Consider the following 23,859-nt stretch of genomic DNA (forward strand, 5'->3'; position numbering starts at 1 on the left):
TGATCCAATATCCGGCCGGCCAGGGGCTCTCCCGAGCTTATTGAAAGTCCTTCAGCCAAAACCACCACCCGCTGTTGTCGTCCATCATGCAAGTGGGCCAGAGGAGGAGGAAGGTGGGATCCATACACCATTCGTTGGCAACGGAGCAAAAGCACACCAATGTCATGCCACCAAACCACGACATAACGCCAAGACTACCGAGGACTACTACTACCGCTCTAATATACACAAGGAAGCCATGCACGCCTCTCGGCAGCCATCGATGTTGGATTAAGCGTTGGATCGAGCAGGGAAGTTCTGGTAGAGTTTCAAAATGGGGGCCGACGCAAGAGGGGAAGGGTGAGGGAAAATAAAGTGAGTCACTCCCGATAATTCTCTAACTATAATATGTGCATGTGGGGAAACAACAGAGTACACGGCTTACTAGAATCTATATTTAAACTTCTTCAACTTTGACAATATATTCACTGAAACTTATTGCAAACATCATTAGTACTCTCTTTGTCCGAGTTTATTACGCTCCCTCGCATTTTAAGTCAAAGTTTGACAATACATTTGTGTAATAAATATATGAGTTATATGTTGGAAAATAGTATATCTAATAATTTCATTAGTATATCTGATAAATTTCATTTGAATATGAATCCAACAATTTTTTATGACATGTCACTTATATTCTGCAAATCAATTATACGGTCAAAGTTTAAACCAAAATATAAGATAAAGCTGGACGGAGGTAGTAGACCCAAAATGAATAATATTTTTGTGGTCTCCCTTTTCCTTTATAATTTTGTACAACACATAAACACACACTAAAAATGTTTGCCGGTAATAAAACTAATCCGCTAAAAAGAAACAAGGAAACCCCACAAAACCCCTTGTGACAATGTAAATATTTTTTAAGAGAAACTTTTGATTTATTTATAATCAATTATGACGGTACAAAGAGCATAGAGCTAACAAAAATTACATCAGATACATGTAAACCTTAAGCCGCCCTAATGCGAGGATTCGGCCGTCACACGTGTTAGATAAAACAGGTCTTCGATGACTCTTTTCGGCGGTTGTGAGCATGCGGCAACTAAACACATCATCAATCTCTCCCCATCAAGAAAAAAATCAAACAAAAAAAATCATCTTCGTATTTTTTTTGTCAAAATTTTGCTCCATTGTTTATTGAAGTCCATTTTGCTTGCTTGCTTGTTTTTTTTTTTTTTTGGTGGCTTGCTAGCTTGCTTGCTTTTACCCTTTCCATCCAGTGCCTTAACCCCGAGGAAACCTAAAGCGAAGACACAATAAACTAACGAAACAAGCAGACCCCACCCTTACCTCCTCTCCTCGTCTCCGCCACTTCCCCCTTCCCTCCCTCCCGCCCCCACCAAATCTGGGAGTTCCCAGACGCCATTGCCCACCTTTTTCCCCGAGCACAAGGAAAGCACGCCAGCAAGAGAAGGAGCAGCAGAGGCTGCACGGCAGAATTACCGTGAGCAATTCGGAAGGTATCTCGATCTTCCTCCCCGCAGCCCCCCACCCGCGCGCGGACGATCTGTTCCTTCTTTTTCCCGGCTCCCTTGTCCCTGATCTGAAATCTCCCCGCAGCCGCGCCGGAGCCCGGTCGAATCGGGCCGCGGCGAGGGGAAATGTCCGGCTTCGTCGGGGTCGTCGTCTCCGACCCCTCCCTGCAGGGCCAGTTCACGCAGGTGGAGCTCCGATCGCTCAAGGCCAAGGTGACGACCCGAATCCACGGCTTCCTTGCTCCTCTGCGCCGAAAACCTCAGTTTATTGTTAAGAGTCTCCTCCGTCGCATCCGCTCCAACTCGAGGTTTATGTCTCGTTGTGGTTTTGCAGTTCGTGTCTCTGAAGAGGGACTCCGGCCATGTCACCACCAAGAACCTCCCGGGGCTGATGAAGAAGCTCAGGGGACTTCACGAAGTGGTCCCTGAGGAGGAGATCGCCGCCTTCTTGTCGGAGTCGTACCCTGACAGCGACCAGGAGATTGAGTTCGAGTCCTTCCTCCGGGTACATCTCGGTGATCCTCATAGTTCCTGACTACTAGTATTACTAGTATTACAGTGGAGGGGAAGAGTGTGTCATTGTCTTACAGATTCGGTTCGAATGGGGAATTTGCTGTGGTGTTTTTGCAGGAGTACCTGAATCTGCAAGCAAGGGTGAGCGCCAAGGAAGGAAGCGCCGCTGCCGGCGGCGGCGGGGCTGGCGGCCGCAAGAACTCGTCGTCGTTCCTCAAATCCACCATCACTACGCTGCTGCACAATCTCAACCAGGCGGAGAAGTCTTCTTACGTGGCGCATATTAACACTTACCTTGGTGAAGACCCATTCTTGAAGAAGTACTTGCCAATCGACCCATCCGGCAACCAGCTATTCGATCTTATTCGGGATGGTGTCCTGCTCTGGTGAGAAGGCTTTCTAGCTAGCTACACGGCGCATGCCAATTTACTCTTTCAACAGAAACTGCCTGCTAGTTGTAGCTGATGTTAATTCTTTGCTGGATCTTTTGTCAGTAAGTTGATCAATGTAGCTGTACCTGGGACCATTGATGAGAGAGCAATAAATAAGAAAAGAGTTCTTAACCCATGGGAGAGGAATGAAAACCACACACTGTGCCTCAACTCTGCAAAGGCCATTGGATGTACTGTTGTCAACATTGGCACCCAGGATTTAGTGGAAGGAAGGGTATGCCTTGTGTTCCCTACTTGTTATCCTTTCTTGTAGCTCATGATGCACTGTCACTATATAAAAATGTTGCAGCGCTCTAAATTATCCTTCTTCTTCTGCAATGAGATAAATCATTCGTCTCCCTTTAATTCTTCCATGTCCTGTATAGTGATATATAATTTTTTCTTTGATGAATTTGTTGGTAAATTTAGGTATAAATACTGTTATCATTATTAACTGCTGCCTGTCCTTTGTCCCTGTTCATTTTATCACTTAATAGTAGGTAGGACATCTCATATTTCTTTGTTTATTTTCACCTAATGGAAAAATGCTCCCAATTCCCATATTCAGTTCTATAAATTCCCTTTAAATAAATCAAGTGGGGACTTACACATACTTCTATTGTTTTGTTTGGCAGCCTCATTTAGTTCTTGGATTGATATCTCAAATCATAAAGGTAAGTATTGAAATGAGATTCACATTTTTTTATGCAATTCAATGGACACACTATGGTTGAACACTTGAACTCCTGCTTCATCACCTAAAGAGTTGCTTCACTTATTACCAGATTCAACTTTTGGCTGATCTTAATCTTAAGAAGACACCCCAGCTTGTGGAATTGTTTGATGACAGTAAGGTAAGTAGAAGTGTTTTGCCTTTGTTTCAACTCCCAGTGTACATCGTTGCTCAAAACAAAATCTATTTTATTGATTGTACAGGATATAGATGAAGTGTTGAGCTTGTCACCAGAAAAGATGCTGCTTCGATGGATGAACCATCATCTGAAAAAGGCTGGCTACAAGAAAACTGTCAACAATTTCTCTTCGGATGTGAAGGTGCATATGACAGAACATGTCACAACACTTACTAATCACTTAATTATATGCAATTTTGATACACCTGCAATGATACAAAAATCTGCCTGTCACACATTTGGTTGATCTTGTTGAATTTGAGTCTTGTGGGCAAAGCAACAGCTAGCTTTTCAACATTGTTTATCCAACACTTTATGTTATTTTCTTCCTTTTATGTAATAAAGCGTACGTTATGTCGCCCTGTACTTGATCCATCATTATGTTGTTCTTTGACATGCTTCTGTTCCTGCTCTGTTCAACTTCCGATGGTCACATAAGTTAATTACTTACAGGATGGTGAAGCCTATGCTTATCTTCTAAAAGCTCTTGCTCCAGAGACTTCCCCTGAAACCACACTGGTGACCAAGGATCCTGATGAAAGGGCAAAAATGGTACTTGAACAAGCAGAGAAGTTGGACTGCAAAAGATACCTTACACCAAAGGATATCACTGAGGGTTCTGCCAACTTGAATCTTGCATTTGTTGCACAAATATTCCAGCATCGGTAAGTGCCGAATTTCCTGCTCTCAAAAAGGACCAGAAATTTAAGATATGATCAAAGTCATACGAGCTATTTTAAATTGAAAGTTTCTTGGGTTGATTTTAACGATTTTTCCATGCTGACCATTGATCACTTCAATGATATTATTCCATGATGTGCAGGAATGGTCTAACTAGTGACATTAAACAAGTTACACTCACACAGACAGCATCACGTGATGATGTTCTAGTATCCAGAGAAGAAAGGGCCTTCCGAATGTGGATCAACAGCCTTGGGGTCGAGTCATACGTGAATAATGTTTTTGAAGATGTTCGCAATGGGTAACAAGAATATTTTCATAATGTCTTGTGTTATTGTGTTATATCAATTGCTGAGTTGATGATTTAGTTTATGATCTTGCAGATGGGTACTTCTTGAAGTACTTGACAAAGTTTCTCCTGGATCTGTCAATTGGAAGTTGGCATCAAAACCTCCAATTAAGTTGCCATTTAGGAAACTGGAGAACTGCAATCAAGTTGTAAAAATTGGGAAGGAGTTAAAGTTTTCATTAGTAAATTTAGCTGGGAATGATATTGTTCAGGGAAATAAGAAATTGATAGTTGGTGAGTTTGATCACATCTAACTTTGCAGTGAATGCTAATGCGCTGTTCTTGATAACTTAGTGGACATATAATTTGAGTTTCTCTGTGTTGTCTTTCAGCACTTCTGTGGCAATTGATGAGATTTAATATCCTTCAATTGCTAAACAGACTGAGATCCCACTCCAAAGGATCCCAAGGAAAGCAAATTACTGATGCAGATATACTGAACTGGGCAAACAGCAAAGTGAAAGCATCAGGAAGAACATCTCGAATGGAAAGCTTCAAGGTGACTTTAATATCCATAGCTTTCGCGTGACCATATCAGAAACTCCAGCTGTTAATGTTTTTCTTGCCATTTTCCCCTTCAGGATAAGAGTTTATCAAATGGAGTGTTCTTCCTCGAACTTCTTAGTGCAGTTCAGCCAAGGGTTGTGAACTGGAAAGTAGTTACAAAGGGAGAAGCTGGTCTGTTCTTGGTCCACATGTGCTATTTAATTGGTTTCTGATTAATTAATTATGTGCTTTCTTTACAAATAGTAGAAGAACCATAGTACTGGCTGATAGCTAATTTCTTTTGATTTTGCAGACGAGGAAAAGAAGCTAAATGCTACCTACATCATTAGTGTTGCAAGAAAGCTCGGATGTTCTGTGTTTCTACTGCCAGAGGACATTATAGAGGTAAAGGGCCATTGTTACGAATATGGAACTGAGCCTGTAATATTTCCATTTTTCATTGAATTAAACTGGATCGGAGCTAAATTCTAGTATAGCATATTCCTCTACTGTTTTGAATATTTTCCTTTTAGAAATGTTGATGATGCTTGTTGATTGAGAATTGGAACTGTGCTGTGCAAATTGTTGGTTTTATACCCTCTTTTTGCTCATGTTGATTGAACAGGTGAACCAGAAGATGATCCTAACTCTTACAGCTAGCATCATGTATTGGAGCCTGCTGAGACAACCACAGCCTGAAATATCTGAAGCATCAGAGCCATCTAGCATGGCTTCGGACGCAACTTCTGACATTGGCTCGGAGGATGGTGCCTCAACAGCAGCACCGTCCGAGAGCGAAGAGGCAAACTCACTGTCCGATAGTCTATCCACCCTGACCACAGACGACGCCACCTCAAATGCTCCAGCTGCAGAAAACGGGAGCGACACCACCTCGAATGCTCCAGCTGCAGAAAACGGGACCGGCGCCACCCCAGATGCTCCACCTGCAGAAAACGGGAACAACGCCACCCCAGATGCTCCACCTGCAGAAAACGGGAACGACGCCACATGATCCTGATGGTTATATTTTCATCCGTAGCACTGTCCATCAATTAGCTTTATATACAAGGGTTGGTACCAAAAGTTGCTGCTGCTACCAGAAGTGATTTTTTCTCTTTTCAGGTAGCATAATAGGTACACACCATCATACAGATAGATCGTAGCCGCCGTTTGTTCATTAAGTTAAATTTTGCTGAATAGTAAGTACTATACGGGAGAAAGAGAGAGAAATACAGACACATACATATAGTAGGCCGCCGGTTGGTTTGGTTGGCTGGCCATTTCCTGTACACTCTTTAGTGCACAGCTCCATTGCTCAACTCGTGCCTTGTCGGTCCGTCCATGTGCTCCGTATTTTTTTTCCTTCCAGTTTGCTGTACTGCTTGGACCATTATCGTTTTTGTACCAAACTGTCGTCGCTGCTGTGGAGTGTGGACCATGCATGGTGAGCTGTACATAAACATGTTGATTTCTGGCATGCCAAGGTATCGTTGTACACATTATGGTAGCACAGTAGTACTCCCTCTTTAAACTAATATTAGAGCTTTTAGACTACTAAGACTAGCCATAGTGGAGTAACTTCGATAGTAACATCGAGTCTAACTTAGCAAATTTTCTTATGTGGCAATGAGTTAATGAGGAGAGATGTAGTACTGGTAACTTAGTTAGTTACTGTAACATCACATGTCTCAATGCTATATGAGTCTATAACCTAATAAATGAAGCTTTGCATGTTATCACACTTATGTTACTACCCACTATTAAGGTAGTAACATAGTCTAGGGGTATGTGTATGTTACTCTTCATTGTGACTGGTCTAAAGTAGTGATCTAAACGCTCTTACATTAGTCTACCGAGGGAGTAGTATTCTTGGGGCATTCTTGTTCCTTTGCGTGCAATGTGACGTGTCGGATAGCGATTTGTAAATGAGTGAGCGCGAGGTGCACCGGGAATTATTATAAGTAGCTGTTTCAAATGGATCAATCACGCATGCCTGGGAATTAATTAGCTGTTTTTCTTCTTCTTGACAGTAATGGATTTGCACCGCACTATTCGTTGGTCTGCATGAATGAGACCCAGGACGTGCATTCCGCATGAGCAATACGAGTACTATTAGCTGTTGGAAAATTACTGGCGTTCTTTTTCTTGGAAGAGAAAGACAACGGCGCTGCGGAACATGGCACCGAGATGACGAGTCGCGGGACTGCACTGCGTGTGCGTCTTCCGATGAGCCTGCGTTGCGCAGGCAGCAGGCTACATAAATTCGCGGGCACACACACAGCGGCCGAGGTCACCACCGGGCCGGCCGGAGACAGCAGCATAACCATGCAGGGCTGGGCTCCATGCCATTTCCTCCTCTTGCCCTCCCCTCCTTGATACGCACCGCACTGCTCCCTCCCTTGCTTGCTCCCCGAAGTCAAGTTGTAGTAAAGCCGGGGTGAGGCCACACCGCCACCACCACCACCCCCCGCCCCACCACTGCACACCATCGATGGTTCCATCCGTTCCCTGCCGTGCACACGCACGCCGTCTTCAAGCTGGAACCCGATGCATCGTCGTCCAGGTCGCTCCCGGGTGGCACCGGCCATTGCCGCCGGCTTCCTCCTCCGTGCACGTCCCCCGGCGGTGGAGGATAGCTGCTGCTGACACGGCGGTGACGTGGCGGTCGAGGAATTGAGCCGGCCAGCTTTACCACCATTCCTATCATCCGCGGCGACATGGCATACATGGGGCACGCCAGGCATTTCATCTCCTACCTTCTCTACCTAGCTAGTTACTATACTAGTTAGTAAGTACTCAGTAGGAGTTATATTAGCAGTAGTTAGTTTCTTGCTCTTCGCTCTCGTTTTAGCTTTTCTCTGCAGCCGACCACGATTGCTGTTGCTGTGAATAACCTTGGCTATTGATTTGTATCTGTTTTCGGGGAAGAGAAATCAGCCGATGGGTTTCGATCCTAGTGATGAACTGCTAGATGATGATGGTGATTCTAATTCCTCCTCCTCCTCGTCTGTTTGTCTGTTTGTTGGTTTGTTTGCGCGTGAATGAATGAATGAATGAAATCTTCTCTTCTTCGAGGAGCTTGTATGTTGTGGCTGTACTTGCATTGCACCTCCAGCTGACGCAGGACGGCGGCAGGCACAGTAAGCTAGCTCGGTGTCGAACCGAGTTCTTCTTCAGCTTGCTCTGCCGAAACAGTACGCGGCATAGTGCGTCACTGCATGCGGCCGGCTACAGTGCGCCTCTTGGTGCAGGCGGCCGTGATGGAAAAACTAGGGGACATGTTTGCGGACAGGGAGAACCTTTGCTCCGCCTCTGTCCCTCTTCCTTTCGCTCCCACGGAGGAAGGCCAACATATGCACTGGCATAGTAAGAACAAGGAACGTCGCATCCCGCGGGCATAGCGCCAAAATCAACCATCGATTTATTGCTTGCTGTATAGTACGGTTTGATTGATCATACAAGCTCGATATCCGCGACCTGTCAAATCTTCAACGGAGGTGCCGTATCATATCATATGCAATAATACTGCCGTTTTGAATTTTGATCGTGCGTCTGTTCGGAGTTCAGACCGTTCTGTAATGGTGGTCGATAACACACGCGTAGTGTGTGTGTGTGTGTGTGTCTCGGAATCAGTCACACTCGCCGCGTGCATGCCGGCGAGATGGCATGGCAAGATCATTTTCTGCCGGCCGGTAGGCTGCTACACTAGCTAACTACTGTACTATAAGTGCTTAGATTAATCTAGATCACTTTGCCTGCGTCCCAACCCAGATACTACATCATGGCCGCCGTTACTTGCATACAAGTCCTTTGCGCGGCCAGGACTAGCTAGCTAGGAGGACCATGGTCTGCACTGCATCTGCATGCCATGCCCCCAGTCAACAGTGCACACAGCATCATCAGCAGCGGCAGCGGCAGCCTAGACAGGAGGAGGACTCCAGTGTCCAGTCTACGCTGCGCGCGCGGCCGGGAAGACGACGAGCCGCTCGGCGCGCGCGGGCACAACCTACGAGCAACCTGGCCCTCTTGCAGTTGCAGTCTTGCCAGCCAGGGCCACACCTTGTCCGGTTCTGCGTGCATGTGCCCTAAATCCTGGGTGTCGCCTCGTTTCATGGTTTCACTAGATAGATATGGGTGATTTGATCTGGTTCACGCGTGTGTGATCACTGGTACGTGCTTGGCATTCGATCGTACTGTTAAGGTTCTACAGGTAGTAAATCATGCTAACCTTGTTTAGAGGTGTGGTGGAAGAGACGGCTTGAGGAACGAGCACCGGCTGCTGACTGTTCCTTCCTGAGCTGCGCGTGTTGTTTTCTAGGCCGGGTACGTGAACGGATGTGGAGTTGTGCCATGCCTCTCTTGTCTCGGATCTCGCGGCTTGCATCGCTGCCGAGAGAAGGGTACATGGACCACCTAAAACTTGGCAATGACCCGAGGGGGATGCGACCATCCAAGCGCCAAGACTGGCTTACTCGTGTTCCTTGTTCTAATCCTACTCGTGTTCTTAGAGGTGTACTACTAATAAAACATTCCATTTTTGAGGCAAAAACCGGCCTGACAATTTGCAGTAATAAATTAGACAAACAAAGTTATTTACAACCTCAAGAAACCGATCAAAAGGAGAAATACAAACTGAAAACTGAAAACTAATTGTATAAGTTGCAGAAAAACTATACGGGCACAATCCGTCGGAGAACTCTCTGACCAGGATTGTCGGAAGATGGATTTGATGCCTTTATTTTAGTTGTTTATTAAAATCTTAGTCGAGGCCTCGAGGGTTGCGTCATTTTCATAGATTTTAGAGGATGGAGATTAGTTTACACCGAAGGAAGAATTGAGGTGTGCTATCCCATAGAACGCAGTTTTTTTCTCTTTTCTTCTTCTTTGAAACACATAGATCGCGAAATTCTGCACCACCGAGTACTCAGAGTGAAGTAACATCAAGCAAAAATTGTTGAACCGGTAATGCACAAGGACGTACTTTCACTTAACTAAGCCCTATATGTGGATGGAGGAGTAGCGTCTCCCAAAGAGTGCATAACGAGCTTGCATGGAGGACAACTCTTCTAAAGAGCCACGGGTTTGCGAACAACCGCTCACGGTCTGCAAGCCAGAAGAACATGCGACAATGATCCGTCGAGCAATTTCTTCAAATCGGCTGGGAAAGGAACAAGATGTCTCCGGGAATTCGAGGGGGCCGTGAGGAGATGAAAATAGGGCATATTTTCTTTATAATTCATATAACAGAGAAAATAATATAGAAAAATATAATCAAAGCATACTTTCACTTAGTTATATCACTTCAAATATGTTATTCCACATAATATTTAAAAATATACTGAATTTTTAATTGTTAGTGATTAAACAAAATGCGACTAGTAGACATGATGATGACTGAGGAATAAAACAAAATAAACAATAAGCAATTAAATAGAATATTATTAGTTTTAAATACTAACTATCGCAAGATCATTCAAACATATGGAAAAAATATATTAAAAAATAGCACACATATGACCTTAGGGCATCTCCAACGATGTTCCTCAAACAAACGACAGTCGGCCATGAGATGCCCTTAGGGCATCTCAAACGGCGTTCCTCACGACACATACATCCAGTGGTGGACCCAGGAATTGAAGTTAGCCGGGGCGAACATTTACGGTCTAAAAAAATTTCGGTACAAAAGCAACTCTATTCAACCAAAACTCACGATATTCAATAACAAAAGTATAAAACATGTCTTAAACACTAGTAAACTAACATATCGTGTGCAATCCAAAGATTTTTTCAACCTGTAAAAAAATTCAGTGTCCTGCTGCGAGTCTACTGTTCCTATCCAACTAACATATCCAGTACTGAACATATCAAAGAAGACCAGAAGAACTGAAGAGGATACATGCTGGTGATCGTTGTTCTTGGAATCATGTGGTCGCTTCCGGTTGGTTGATCTGCCTGTACCATCCGTTGCCACCGCTGGCACCAAAGCTAGAGCCCCAGCCTCAGCTTCAGCTTCTTCAGCAGCTAGCCAAGCTGCCTCTTCATCAGAAATTTCGAAATCCATCACTGCAGGCGGCAGACACTGAGACAGGAGACAACAGCAGCATGGAGCCGGCAGCACGGAGCAGCGGGGGGTGGCGCCGCGGCGGTACCGCACAGAGTGGTGACGGAGCGGCGGGGACGTCCGACACTGGCGGAGGTCGCGAGGCAGCGGGGCGCCGGGCGTCGACGGAGGCGCGGAGCAGCGTCAGGCGGTGGCGCAGCACCGCTGCAGTGGCTAGGTCGTAAGGGGAATTGGGGAACGACAGGGGGTCGATTGGGGATTTTTTTTGTTTGACGAGGAGACCAGTCGATTGGGCATTTGGGCTTGCAGTAACGCAGCCCAGTTCTGCAGTCCAGCCCAAATCTCTTCCTCCCTCAAACTGCTGACGTACCCCTTCGATAGAGTCACGCATTGAACATATAAATGATGATAGGGTGGCAGCCATTCTCAAGCTATCCACGCGTCCAACCTTTGGAAATCCCGTCCGTTTTCACCTCGCTCCTTGCCTAGCCTGTGTCGCTGATGGGCGGGCCTGTGGCCGAGGGTCCGTGCGATGGAGAGAATGAAATAGTGCGTAGCCTCTTTCCTGGATCCCTTGCCTTCTCTTTCCCTCGACCTCCCCAATCCCCGCCTCCTCCCCGACCCCCTCATTCCTTCTGGCCGCCGCCGCCTCCTTCTCGGCGATGCCGGCGAGCGTGTCCATCGGGGGCACCTCGTGTTGGAGGAAGTCCTGGCCGTCCTCGGGCGAGGAGCAGGACGTGGGCGGCGGCGGCGGCGATGACGGGGGCACCCGCTCCGGCAGCCGCCTACTTCTCGGCGATGCCGGCGAGCGTGTCCATCGGGGGCATCTCGTGCTGGAGGAAGTCCTGACCGTCCTCGGGCGAGGAGCACAACGTGGGCGGCGGCGGCGGCGAGGACGGGGGCGCCCGCTCCGGCAAACAACTGCAGCGCGCTGCCCACCCCGGGTCAAATCGCACAGGGGAGGCAGATCCCGGCGGCTGGGTGCCGCTCATCTCGTAGGCCCTCGCTCCAGGTCACCGAGGAGGGGATGTAGCCGAGTCTGTGTAGTTGAGGGTAAGGAGGGCTGAGGTGGGAGGGGAAGGAGATGGTCATGGATCTGCTCGAGAGGTGAGAGGACGAAGACAGGGGGTGCTCGAGGTGGTCAAGGCAAGGCGGAGCAGCAGAGGACGGATGGTCCACGAGCTCAAGTTTAAGGCGGTGAGATCCATTCCACATCTCTCATTATCTCTGTTTTTTTTTTCACACCAAAACACTCAGCCTCCTGTGTGCGCTTCACCTTTTCCTCCTTGCCATCGCCTAACAGGATGGCGGCCTCAACGGGTGGGTGACGACATCTGCACCTGGTTCCTCCTTGCTGTGGCAAAATAGGAGGCAATTCGCGCAGTCATGCAGCGGATGGAGGCCTCGGCAGGTGGGTGACGGCGGCTATAGATGGTGCACGATGACGACTCCCAGCGAGTATCCTTCTCTCTGTACTAGATTTGATTCTTTACGTTTTGGGTTTGCATATGCTGGGATTGCCTTCTATTTGCGCTGAATCGGCATATGTATGTGTGATGGTAGAAGTGGGACCAACAACTTCGTTAGGAGCAGTCTATTTTAACTCGCACATTCCTTGAACTGAACAAATACATTTGAGTTCTTCGATTTCTGAATTTATGCTTCTGTAATGTCATACCTTCAGTTTGGATCAGTAATGACCGGCTCACCAATCGATTAGGTTCAGAACAAAGTGTACTAGATCTTTGTTAGGCATCGTCCTTTATATGCATCCAACTATAGCCTATGCCTGACCTTCATGTTTATCTTTTCATGGTCATGGAAAAATTAATGCTCAGCGGATTCGTCAAGGCCACGTCCGCGGCACGGCGAGACGCCCGCGAAGCATTGCTTGCTTCCATGCCGACGCGAGCTGCCAGTCCACCCAGCTCACGAATAGCCTCACGGGTCTCCGATCCAGCACCCTCCCTATGGCACAGCTCCACCATGCTAACTGATGCTGCCTACGCCATGGAAAGGGCAAGTATCTTCTTACCCTTTTATCTCAGTATGTGTCCTAATGTGGTGGATGGACTTGGTAACATTGTTTGCTACGATCGAGGACCCAGCACAGCTTGTTGTCGAGAGACGTGAAGAAAGTCTGATAGTAGTTGCTGCATTCGAGTTGATTTCTATCCCCAAAGCATCAATCTTGGCACACTCTTTGAGAAGCAAACAGTATGCTCAACATCTCAAATTGTTCATGCATTAAGATTTTACCATGATTACTTTTCCTTAATTTGGAATATTTCTATTAATAGGGTTTTGTTAAACGTGAACACGTTTGTGTCAAGGCTTTCTTGATGGTGGAAGAAGAAATCGAGGTCGCGAAAACTCGGGTGCTGCTGAATTGCTAGATTACTCCACTGCTGAATTGCTAAACTACTAGCCGTTTTCCTCTCCTTTGTCGTTCTTTGATTTGTCCATGGTCACAGACCAAGACGACAGGCAGCAGTGAGTCAGTGACTGGTTGGTTGGGAGATAACACTCGTTCTTTTCTTGTTCTCGGTTTAGAAAAAAGAGGTCGGAGGTTCTTTTTTATATGCAGAGAAAATACCATGTTTTTGGGAAAACTGCAGTATTAATGCTACAGTTCTTTGTGGTTGTCAAACAGGTCACAGTAATTAAAACCATGGTATTCCTAAAAACTATAGTATATTTAAAATACATAGAAAATACTGAGCTACCAAACAGGGCCTAACTTCTTTACCAAGTACAAATAACACTGCATAGTACTTTGGCTGTTGCCTGTTGGTATCAACCGTTTAACACGTGCTAGCTTCATACATGTGACATCTCATGTTCCTTATTTAGTTTTAGCTCATATCGTTCCAGCTTTTAGTTTACAATTTAAATCTGAGTATACACACTTTCCTTGGTTTGTATTAACAGGAATATTAAAAATACATATATAGTACAACTCACAATAAAATAGTTGTCGGGTTCAGTTTTCACTGCTGATAGATACCTTCTTCATGACCCCTCTTTGCATTATTTCTAGACCAGTATATTCTCTTAACCGTCCTTGTAGCTCTGGTAGATGACATATGGAGAACTGCTCTCAATTGTGAGACTCATTCTTGCTATCTTCCGAGTGTGTGGTTCATCGACCAGACTGCTGCTTTGCTGTAGGGAAAACTGTTTTGAAACCAAGTCTGAATTACAATGGTAAGATATAGTGCCGCCAAGCATATTGTAGTATCATTTGGTTGCATTGTATATTTAATAGTATTTTGATCTCTGTAATATGGATAGCTGCTTTTAGGTGTAACACATACATATATATTGTCTGTTTGAACCAGCACAACAGCCCAATCTTATGCTTCTGATGCTACAGGATTTTCCGGGCTACGAAAGAAAAATAGTTGCTATGATTCTTCATGATTTTAAATATAAAAAATTCTTTCCTGGGTTAGTGCCATCTTGCAGCATGTTTGTGCTTATACGATGATACCTTTGCTCCACTTATATCTTGCAATGTGTACTTCCTTTCTAAATGCCGCCATAAGTTGCAAGGGGCAGGGGAGATAGGTGCCGAGGACAGGGAGCAACGGGTTGGTCGCGGTGGGCTTGAGCTGCTGGGGAGATGGAGGAGGCCGTCGTGATTCGTGATGGAGGCGGCGCCGCCGGCAAGCTGGTTGAGGTACGTGTCAGATCCGTTGGTCCTTCATGACTGTAGTTGTTCGTTCTCCTCACAGACCATGTGTTTCTCCTTTCCTCCCTCAATGTGCCCGGGAATACATCGTTGCTACCTATATTACTGGATTGCAAGCTTTAAGAAGGAGATTTTAATAGGTTGGTCATTCATATCTCTGGCCATGTGTGATGAATTTTTTTTGTTAATTGCTAATGCTTTATTTCAGAGAACCAAATCTGCACCATGCCTCCTCACCCTCTCAGGTTATTGTTTCACCCCTTTTGATAGTTTTTTAGGTTTGTCCTTGTCCTTCTTCCCTAAGCGCTGCAATTTTCTACCCTATTTGTTTACTGCTTATTATCGCGTTAATTCCTTTGTATTCCTGGTTTTTCCGGGTGTCGTGTTTGTTTTTGTGGTGCTGCTTATACGTGTGACTACCGTATGATCGTATATATATGCTCGAAAGTAAAATGATTTTTCCTTGGCACAATACATAATTTGCAATGAGATGGTAGTACATCAGTGTATTTACAGGAAAAATCAATGGTTATATATATGCTGAAAAGAATTAAGGCTGAAAAGAATATTCATCTACTATTTCTTGATGTATGCTATCGTATATTGCTTCTCTACTTGCTCAAAATCAAATTTCCATCTATGAAAAGGTAAGAAATTAAGGCCAGCGAGATGGCAGTAGATTGGCATGTTTACAGAAAAAACAAATAGCTGTGCAAGTTTGAAAGAACATCTGTTTACTATTCCTTGCTATATGCATATTTCCCATCTTCTTCCTTCGGAATCAATCAATCAAATGTGCATCTACTAAAGGGTAATACATTAAGGCTGCAATCTAAGAATACTTTTATTTGTCATTCTGAATTTCTATCACAGCACAGAGGAACGAGGAATGGATACATGAGGCATAGCGTAAGCGTAGGGGTCAGCCAGAGCACGACGCAAGAGTCTGCCCATCTCCTCTCAAAGTTAGTTCTTGCTCTTGTCCCTACTACCTCGCGTGCCATCTCTCTGATAGAGTATTTTATTTCTGCAATGTATTATATTCTTCGGAGCAATTGCAATTTTTTCATAGATTCTTGGCATACTATGGATTGAATTCTTTGCGATAACAAGCAAAACATGGTAGCAGTCTCTTTCAGATACGATTTCTGAAAGGTTTGCCGACTAAACGTACCAAATATGAGCAAAAAGGACCAATCCTCCCCTTCCTCGAGTAAAGTTATACATATTTTGATTGCAAGTTATTTTGTCCAGCACGAAAGGCACTAATGCGTCCCGAAAACCTAGCGCACAAAGGACCAATCCTCCCCTTCCTCGAGCCCCATTCGAGTCTGCGCCGTTTAGCATCTCCAGTCTCCACTGCTCGTCAACTCTTCGTTGTACGGCCTCTCGCGCCGCCGCCTTCTTCCCTAGACGTCTTCCCCGACACTCGTGGTACAGCAGCAGCCATTGCAGTAGGTTAGACTAAGCTTGCTTGCCTAACCTGCTATGGATGAATGGTGTGTCTCACCAGGAAACATTAGGTTGTTGAATTACTTGGCCTTTACAAATTCCGAAATATTGGTTCGGCATATATTAATTTCCACTCCTTATTGTTCATGGCATAAACGAGCACTATAAAAGGTCAAGAGTAGAAACTTAGGTCAAGTTATTGCTGGATGTAGCCTGCTTTGTTCAATTGAAATATATTTGCAACATGAGCTGGTTGTTGATCGTTACTCTCGATGTTGAAGATGCTATTGATTGAGGAACGGGAAAAAATCTCACATCTTGTGGTGTTTACTACTTTTTGCATTGTCAAATTGAAAATTTTCTGCAAAAAAATAGTAGGTTTCCCTTTCAATAGTTCATTTCGTCAGTCCAGTCGTATTGACAGTTCATTTTTTGTTGGTCTGGGCATAGCAAGGGAGGTCCCCTATATGTGATGAGTGGCTTGAAGCTGAACATCTGTATTTACCTGTGCTTCCTATGCATCTAATATGACCTGTAAATTTAAATAAAATTTGATGAGTTGCAAGTTGCAGCTTATTTTCTTGTACAGTCTTGCTATTTGATTATTCTCCTTCTGCCTCCACCTTGTAATATTCTCCCAATGGCCGATCCATGAACTCACAGAAAAACATTAGGTTCTATGCCAAGCTGTTGGCACCGTATATATACTGAAAGTGGAGTGGTAATAGTTGAACGTTTTTCTTCCCCTTGTAGGAACACAGACGTCGGTAGCAGGAGAAAGTATGTGACTTGGTTGAGTCAGCCAAGAAATATGGTGGTATAATGCACATATTTCCTTCAATGCATGTCTCCGGCGACCCTGAGTATACATAGTGCTTTCATTTCTTACTGCACACTCTTTATTCATAGATGCTCTGAATTACAACTCCCCATTGGCATATCTGCAATTCCATGCTATACATCCCCCCAAATGACCAATATTAAGTTCAGGGGCATTTTTTTATATGCTTGACTTAACTGGAGCTTAAATTTGTCATTTGTTTAATTACCAATTTGATTTATTCTTGACTCTTGATTGCTGCCGCTGGAACTGAGGGATATTGACACGGGTAACAAAATAGTTGAAAGATTTCATACTGATCAGGCTCTCGAGACTACAGTTCCATGCTATACATCCCCCCAAATGACGAAAGGATTCTAGGACTAAGTTATAGGATTTTATATTTTAGTCTGATTTTCCTTCTGTTAATATGTGCTGCTATGCAATTTTTCATAGGCTTCTTTTTCCTTTTTATGGTTACGATTTACAAAGCTGAGCAATAGTTTCTCTACTAATATAGCTTGCGTGAAAAACATCCGTCTTTAGTATGCTTTTGCGGCATGTGTAACTGCCTCACATTAGCCTATGCTTCTATCCGAGTTGCTTACTACTAAGACCATAATGGATCATGCTTTTTAACTGGTATATAAGCTGCCGAGACCAGATGTATTGAAATTTTTTAAAATATACCAACGGTAGGAGTTGACCAATAATGCTGAATTGATTCAGTCTTCAGCATAGTTCAAAAAAGCGTTAGGCGTTAATTGTGCATTTTGCCACCGCCTTGTGCTTTACTCCACCAAAGCGCATGCTTATGCGCAGTTATGCATAGATTAAACGTAGTTATGCGCAATGCGTTTTTCCAACGCCTGGAGCCTAGGCGCGCTTAAGCGCTCACTTAGGCGCGCCTTTTTTAACTATGGTCTTCAGGCCTTATGCGCAATTTCCACAATGTTAAAATAATATATGCTTTAATGCTCCTGTCAACTGCTTTAATGCTTCTGCTTGTTTGTCTGAATCTTGTTGTTGTTCATTAATTTCGTGTTGCCTGCTGTTGCCCGTGAGGGGGAGTCGGATCCATCTTGGATAACCATCCCTGATGAGCTTTTAATACACACTAATGGTGACAAAATCGATGCCATTGTTCAGGCTGTATACAAAGATGTTCCTACTAGACATTCTGACGTTGATTATCTAAAAGAAAGAGCAATTCTAACACCAACGAACCAAGTAGCTGAAAAATATACGAGCGTGTTCTATCTATAGTGCGTACCAGTGAGAGAGTACCTAAGCTGTGTCAAGTGTCCATGCCTATGTTTTATATGCAAATAACTTTCCTCTTTTGCACAAACCATGCTTCCTGTACAATGATATTTAATAGCAGCAAACTAAACAGGTTGGTCAGGAAACTGAAGCTGCAGCTACGAAGAGCCAAAGAACATTCTTGCTGAACAGGCTAAAGCCAAGAGGTAAAGACTCATAGTCTGTTACATCCAACCAGTTCAACATAAGATATGGCGTGCCACCTCTTGTTCATCCTTTACCTTGTCTTCTTTGACAACCAAAGCATCCTTCTCTGTGGCTCTCAAAAATGCTTTCTTCTTCACACGATGCATGTTATGCCATTTGATCAAACTATCTTTTCTGCCACAGCTATATTCAAATTGATCATAGGCCCAATAAAACATCATTTTACCTTCAAAATCTAATATACATTTTATTTTTTTCCTGTTAGCATATACAGGCAACTCTTCCTGTTGCATCAAAAGTAACTTGCTTCGTACATGCAAACTAATTAGCCATATAGTTAAATTAGCTACGTATTAAGATTTGGTATATCTACTGCTTATTTATGTTGTGTTCTATTTGCTGTTCCAATCTTATGTGCTTGTTATTTTTATCACACTGTAACCAAGCTTCTGTTCTTATAGCAATAAAAAACCTTGTGCAATCAAGCTTCTTTTCTTATAGCAATTACAGTTTTGATACCTCTGTTTCTTTATATCATCTTGTTGGGTTTCTGTTTCTCTTCATATAGGAGGCAGATATGTGATTCTCATGTGATCCTTTTGCTGGAAACTTGCTAATCTTAGGGGTGCTGCTACTGGTGTAAAAACCATTTTATCAAAAGAACTAAAGTAGTAGCTAATGCAAGCATTGAAGAACTGACGCAGAGGTTACGCTATATTGGCATGAAGTCAGAGCAGTGCCTGAATACTACATAAGATAGTTTCTGGTGACCTTGAGTCTATATGTCCTAACCAACAGCAGCCACCTTTTATTTCGTATCAATCGATCCAGTATCTTTCCCCTTTTGGCATTGCTCTGAGCAAGATATGTATAGCCTTTACATTTCCACTCGTGTACACTTTAGACCTCATTACTGTCTCTGTGGGGAAGTTTGTGATCACTTGTTCTATATAAGTAATCAACTGCCCTTCTACTAATATTTTCAGAAGACTATTTATGTATGTTTATACTGGTTAGAGAGAATCATGACATTGCCAGCAACAATTTTTATTTCCACATGTTTCAATCTGTCTCTAAATATTTTTGTGTGTACTCTTTCAATATTTGGCTTGCTCTTGTCCTTTGCGCCATTGGCGCAATGGGTCATCTAGTAAACAGAGAACAACGCCAACGCCTCCGCTACCATGAATCGCTCACCGGAGGAAACGAGGAGGAATGATATGTAACGGGGGTTCGATTTTTCGCCACCGGCGACCCGGGGCGGCCGCCCCAGCTCGCCCCAATGGTGTATCCGCCACTGCATACATCCACCACCTTGAGTATGTGGCAGCAGAGGATGTCGACACGATTGAATTTGCATGCACATGTAGACCCTATTTGCAATGTCAACCCTGACGGCGTAGTTCATGCCATTTTCCGGCTCTCGCTTTACGAGTCCAGGCCCTGACTTTGTACATTCATTCGTCTAGCCATGAGAAGTAGTATGATATACTCCCTCTGTAAACTAATATAAGATCTTTTAGATTACTAATTATCTAAAAGATATTATATTAATGTACAGAGGGAGTAGCAGATAGCTTGAGCTCATGCTTGAATCTCTTCGGTTTTTAACATGAATAATTGTGTACAGGAGATAGTGCAACCATTTTCATTCTTTTTTGCTACACTAGCATTAGCTGGCAAATAATACACACACAACCTTGCAACTTCTTTTTTGAGAATCACCGGGGGAGGAGTCCCTCCACCTGAATATATTATTCAAAGTGGCCATTATGCCAAAGAGAGATTCAGTTTATAAGGGAAACCGGATCGAAAACCTAAACAAATTGACCTGTTTATCTGAAAACCGTACAACAAGGTTACAAGGAGAAGAGAAGAACAAGACACCCTACAAGGGTGGGAGCTAGCTAGCAGACTAAAAGGACCATCACCATGAAAGACACAAGTAGTTGTGGGGTGTCGTCGAGGGATCACAATACTTAGACTTTGCGAGGAACCTAACGCACCGCATTGCATGCATACCGAGCCCCACGGCACAACTCAGGAGCATCCACAATCAACGAGTGCAAAAAACACGAACCTTGACTGGGTGCCCCGCCACGAAAGATCGGAACGATTAACAATTTGGGGAGGCATATGGCGCCATCAAAGTGCAAAGATGAACCAAGACATCACCAAGAGCACGACACTCGCCGCAACACATCGGCCGCCAAAGGAGACTCTTGAGCATGCATAGCGAGACACCTTCACGAGGGGGAAACAGATGGCTGCCCTGCGGCACCAAAGGCACCGTCACCAAACCCCAGAGAACACCACCAAACAACCACTGTCCAAGCAAGTCACACAACCACCACCACCATTGGACCCTTCGACTGATCCCAAGTTGGCCACACCACCAAACGCGGCACCCTCAACCACACGCAGGCACAAAAGCCGTCGTTTGGGTCTCCAGTATGACGCCTCCAAGGAGGTAGTGCTGACAAGGACACAAGACCGTCATCTGATCCAACAAGCTGGATCTTAGGTTTTCACCTGGAAACCACAAAACAAAGTACTGCAGGTGCTGGAGCTCCAAAGCGACACCTCCTACGAGGAAAACAATGTCCACAGACACCATTGCCGCCGACATCGACATAGTCGATGCAAGGTTCTCACCCGGAGTTTGAGCACATCCCTACAACAAGATAACAGCTGACCACCACCACCATCGGGCCCCTCCGAGACGAAGAGGCATGACGAACCGTCGCAGCCAACCGCACCCCGCGGAGACCGCAGACAGCCAAACATCAGCACTAGGCACTGGATCCACTAATGGTCGTCCGAACGCAGGGTCACTAGAAGCAGCGCGAGCCGCCGAACCTAACGGAGCACCATGCGGCGAGGAGCAGAGGAGCGCTGCCCGAGGCTAGGAACGACCATGGTCCCGGGCTGCAGCCCAACATCAGGAGCACCAACACTCCACGCGCGCCATCGTGCACCTGCCGGAGACCAGATCCGAAGCGCCACAACACCAACCAAAGGCGGGGGGGATCCAAAACCGGATGCAGCAGTCCCACCTCGCACCACCAGAAACACCCACCGCCACCAGCCTCCACCACTCCCGCCTCCACCACCCCAGCGAAGCACCACATATGCACCTCAAGCTCCATCAGCGCGAGCACGGGCATGACGCACGTTGCAAGGGACCCAGATCCGACCCCCTGCCAGCACAGAGAGGCCCTCGCCGCGAGCTACGGCCCCCGACGCCAGTTGCCACCCCGTCCGGGCCAGCCTGCCGCCCCTGGTCTGCGAGGAAGCCAACACCAAGGGAGCCCCGCCGCCACCATTAACATGTGGCAACTTTATTCATTAACATGTGGCAAATTAGGCAAAATAGGTTTGGCAAGTTTTTCCGTTCTTCATTTTTGAAGTTAGAAACACATCTCCTCGTGCCAATACAAATCACCTCAAAACACCCTCCCACATGGCAAATTTCCCCAGCATGTGGGTCAACCTGTACCCAATTGATTTATCATGGCAATTAGTACACACATTTTGAGGTAATATCATCGGTGGTGCTTAAACTTGCCACCAATGTTCACTTTAGTACATGAACTTGAAAAATACACTGAACTGATTCTAGAACTTGGCATGAATATGCAAATACGGTCATAATCTCATTCATAAATGTATAATGCGCTGACATGACATTGTATCTCTACTACTATTAAACAATCGAGTTGTGACAGAAACATTACATCTCAGCCACACATCCGCCATCTCTCAATGGACCAGATTGCCTCAATGTTGTATCACATCATTTACCATAATTAATTAGCTATAATTACCATGATCTACGCCATCATAATTACGCAATAATTACCACGATCTCGCTCCAACCTGAGCCTATTTTAATCATATCAATTATGCAAGAATTACCATGATCTATGCCATATTTTTTTTAAAACCCAGCCTTGTGTGCTGCATACATAGAAGGAAAATATCAATTAGCAATAATTACCATGATCTACGCCATCGCCATGTTCGCATGTAGGCAGAGAATAACGTGGAAACCAAATCGCTCTTTTTTTTCAAACTCAGCCTTGTGTACTGCGTACATAGAAGGAAAAAAGAAAAAGGCCTGGCAATGTTCACATGTAGGCAGAGAATAACGTGGAAACCAAATCGCTCGTTTCCTGTTTGTTCGGATCAATGGATCGATCAGCCCCTGACCTTGATTCCGATCGTTCTTGACTTCCGTCACTTCCTTCTTTTCGTTTACCTGTTTGAGTGTTCGTCGTCTTCGACGGCTCGACTTTGGTTTGACTCTCTTGTCTTCTCGTCCCGAGGAACAACGTCGACGTGGGCCTGCAGCGCTACGCGGCCACGACAGGTACGAGCACGTCTCCTTATGCAGTCGCGCCCAGCGCCCTATGCCTTCGCATGTACTGTTAATTACTCAAACTTGTCTAGAACTGGGGTTCAGAGATCGACCATCAATTCATCGTCGATCAAATCCATTTTCGAGGAACAAAATGACTAATCAGCGCTAGGCAACTAATTAAAGCCTGGTCCCATTGCAACTCCACTTAAACGCCTGCTCGCTCTGGGGAGATTGGACGTACCTCCCGCTAAGGATCCACCCGATCGATCCGGGCCTGCAAATTCGTACGCCACGCACGTAATCTCCATCCAGTTAAGATGGGAATCCCTTCGCAGCAAGCGGAATAATAGTAATTAAGCCCGGTGTAGCTGGTTCGTATGTTGTACTGTGGTACGAGCAGAGCCCCATACTTAGCATCAATCCCTACTGCCTGCCTGCTGCCAAACTTGATGATAATCCTAATTAAACTGCTCGTACATGCTGATTTCCTGTAGCATATGCTTAATCAGCTCGCTCAGTATGCATTGAGGTGTTTGCTTTTATTTGTGTGTTTATTAAATAAACCTTCTTTCCCCTCTCATTGTTAGATCTCAAGCACGTCTCTTACGTATGTTAATTACTATTACACATTTATATTAAGAGCCTCGAAGGGCCCTGGGCCCTGAATTATCAGTTCGGGCCCTGTCTATAATATATCAATTAACCCGCCTCTCTGCTTGTTTGAGCGAAGCTTTGCGTACGTGTGCTTCCGCTCCTTTGTGAATTGGTTCTGAATCCAACATATTTTGTATATTGATCTTTTGCCAGATGTTTTGACAGCCCTGAGCGGCTACATCGACGAGCGAGCGGGCAAGCGGACGTGTTACGTAAGATATGCAGTCGGGGATCAAATCCACTGGTTTCCGATCAACATAATTCGAAGGTGCGGGTATTGACCAAATAAATTCAAACCGAATTGTCACTGTCATTGTTAGCTCCCTCAAATTGTTAGATCTTTCGGAATGTGCTGTACTGATTATTAAAGGTTTTGGAGTGTGCTAACCGGAAGCAGGTGATTACTAATAATAGTTTGAAAATATTAATTAAAAAGGTAGTAGTGTGATAATTTAATCTA

At 44.9% G+C, this 23,859-nt stretch overlaps 2 protein-coding genes across 34 annotated transcripts; both read left to right on the forward strand.

The window, feature by feature from the left end:
* The first annotated feature begins 1,313 nt into the window (after nt 1–1,313).
* On the forward strand, nt 1,314–6,204 carry LOC123138025 (fimbrin-4). Its single transcript, XM_044557915.1, has 15 exons — nt 1,314–1,499; nt 1,600–1,727; nt 1,849–2,019; nt 2,145–2,413; nt 2,522–2,693; nt 3,094–3,132; nt 3,244–3,312; nt 3,395–3,511; nt 3,823–4,034; nt 4,193–4,351; nt 4,434–4,633; nt 4,732–4,898; nt 4,981–5,077; nt 5,199–5,290; nt 5,511–6,204. The coding sequence occupies exons 2-15, from the start codon at nt 1,641–1,643 to the stop codon at nt 5,895–5,897; spliced, it is 2,238 nt and encodes a 745-aa protein (XP_044413850.1). The 5' UTR covers nt 1,314–1,499; nt 1,600–1,640; the 3' UTR covers nt 5,898–6,204.
* Nucleotides 6,205–11,365: 5,161 nt separating this feature from the next.
* LOC123138026 (uncharacterized) lies at nt 11,366–19,440 on the forward strand. Of its 33 annotated transcripts, none has more exons than XM_044557916.1 (10): nt 11,367–12,143; nt 12,250–12,357; nt 12,785–13,163; nt 13,247–14,628; nt 14,758–14,780; nt 14,849–14,885; nt 15,519–15,605; nt 16,846–16,909; nt 18,309–18,381; nt 18,951–19,440. In XM_044557916.1, the coding sequence occupies exons 4-10, from the start codon at nt 14,597–14,599 to the stop codon at nt 18,974–18,976; spliced, it is 342 nt and encodes a 113-aa protein (XP_044413851.1). In that variant the 5' UTR covers nt 11,367–12,143; nt 12,250–12,357; nt 12,785–13,163; nt 13,247–14,596; the 3' UTR covers nt 18,977–19,440. The 33 variants fall into 33 exon arrangements, 3 of the variants coding, with proteins under 3 accessions (XP_044413853.1, XP_044413851.1, XP_044413852.1); XR_006468764.1 differs by having other exon boundaries at nt 11,368–12,143; nt 14,849–14,918; nt 16,846–16,955; XR_006468761.1 differs by having other exon boundaries at nt 11,368–12,143; nt 15,514–15,605; nt 16,846–16,955.
* The last annotated feature ends 4,419 nt before the right edge of the window (nt 19,441–23,859 follow it).

This window comes from Triticum aestivum, chromosome 6B, assembly GCF_018294505.1.
Source record: "Triticum aestivum cultivar Chinese Spring chromosome 6B, IWGSC CS RefSeq v2.1, whole genome shotgun sequence".
In the NCBI taxonomy this organism is placed as follows: domain Eukaryota; kingdom Viridiplantae; phylum Streptophyta; class Magnoliopsida; order Poales; family Poaceae; genus Triticum; species Triticum aestivum.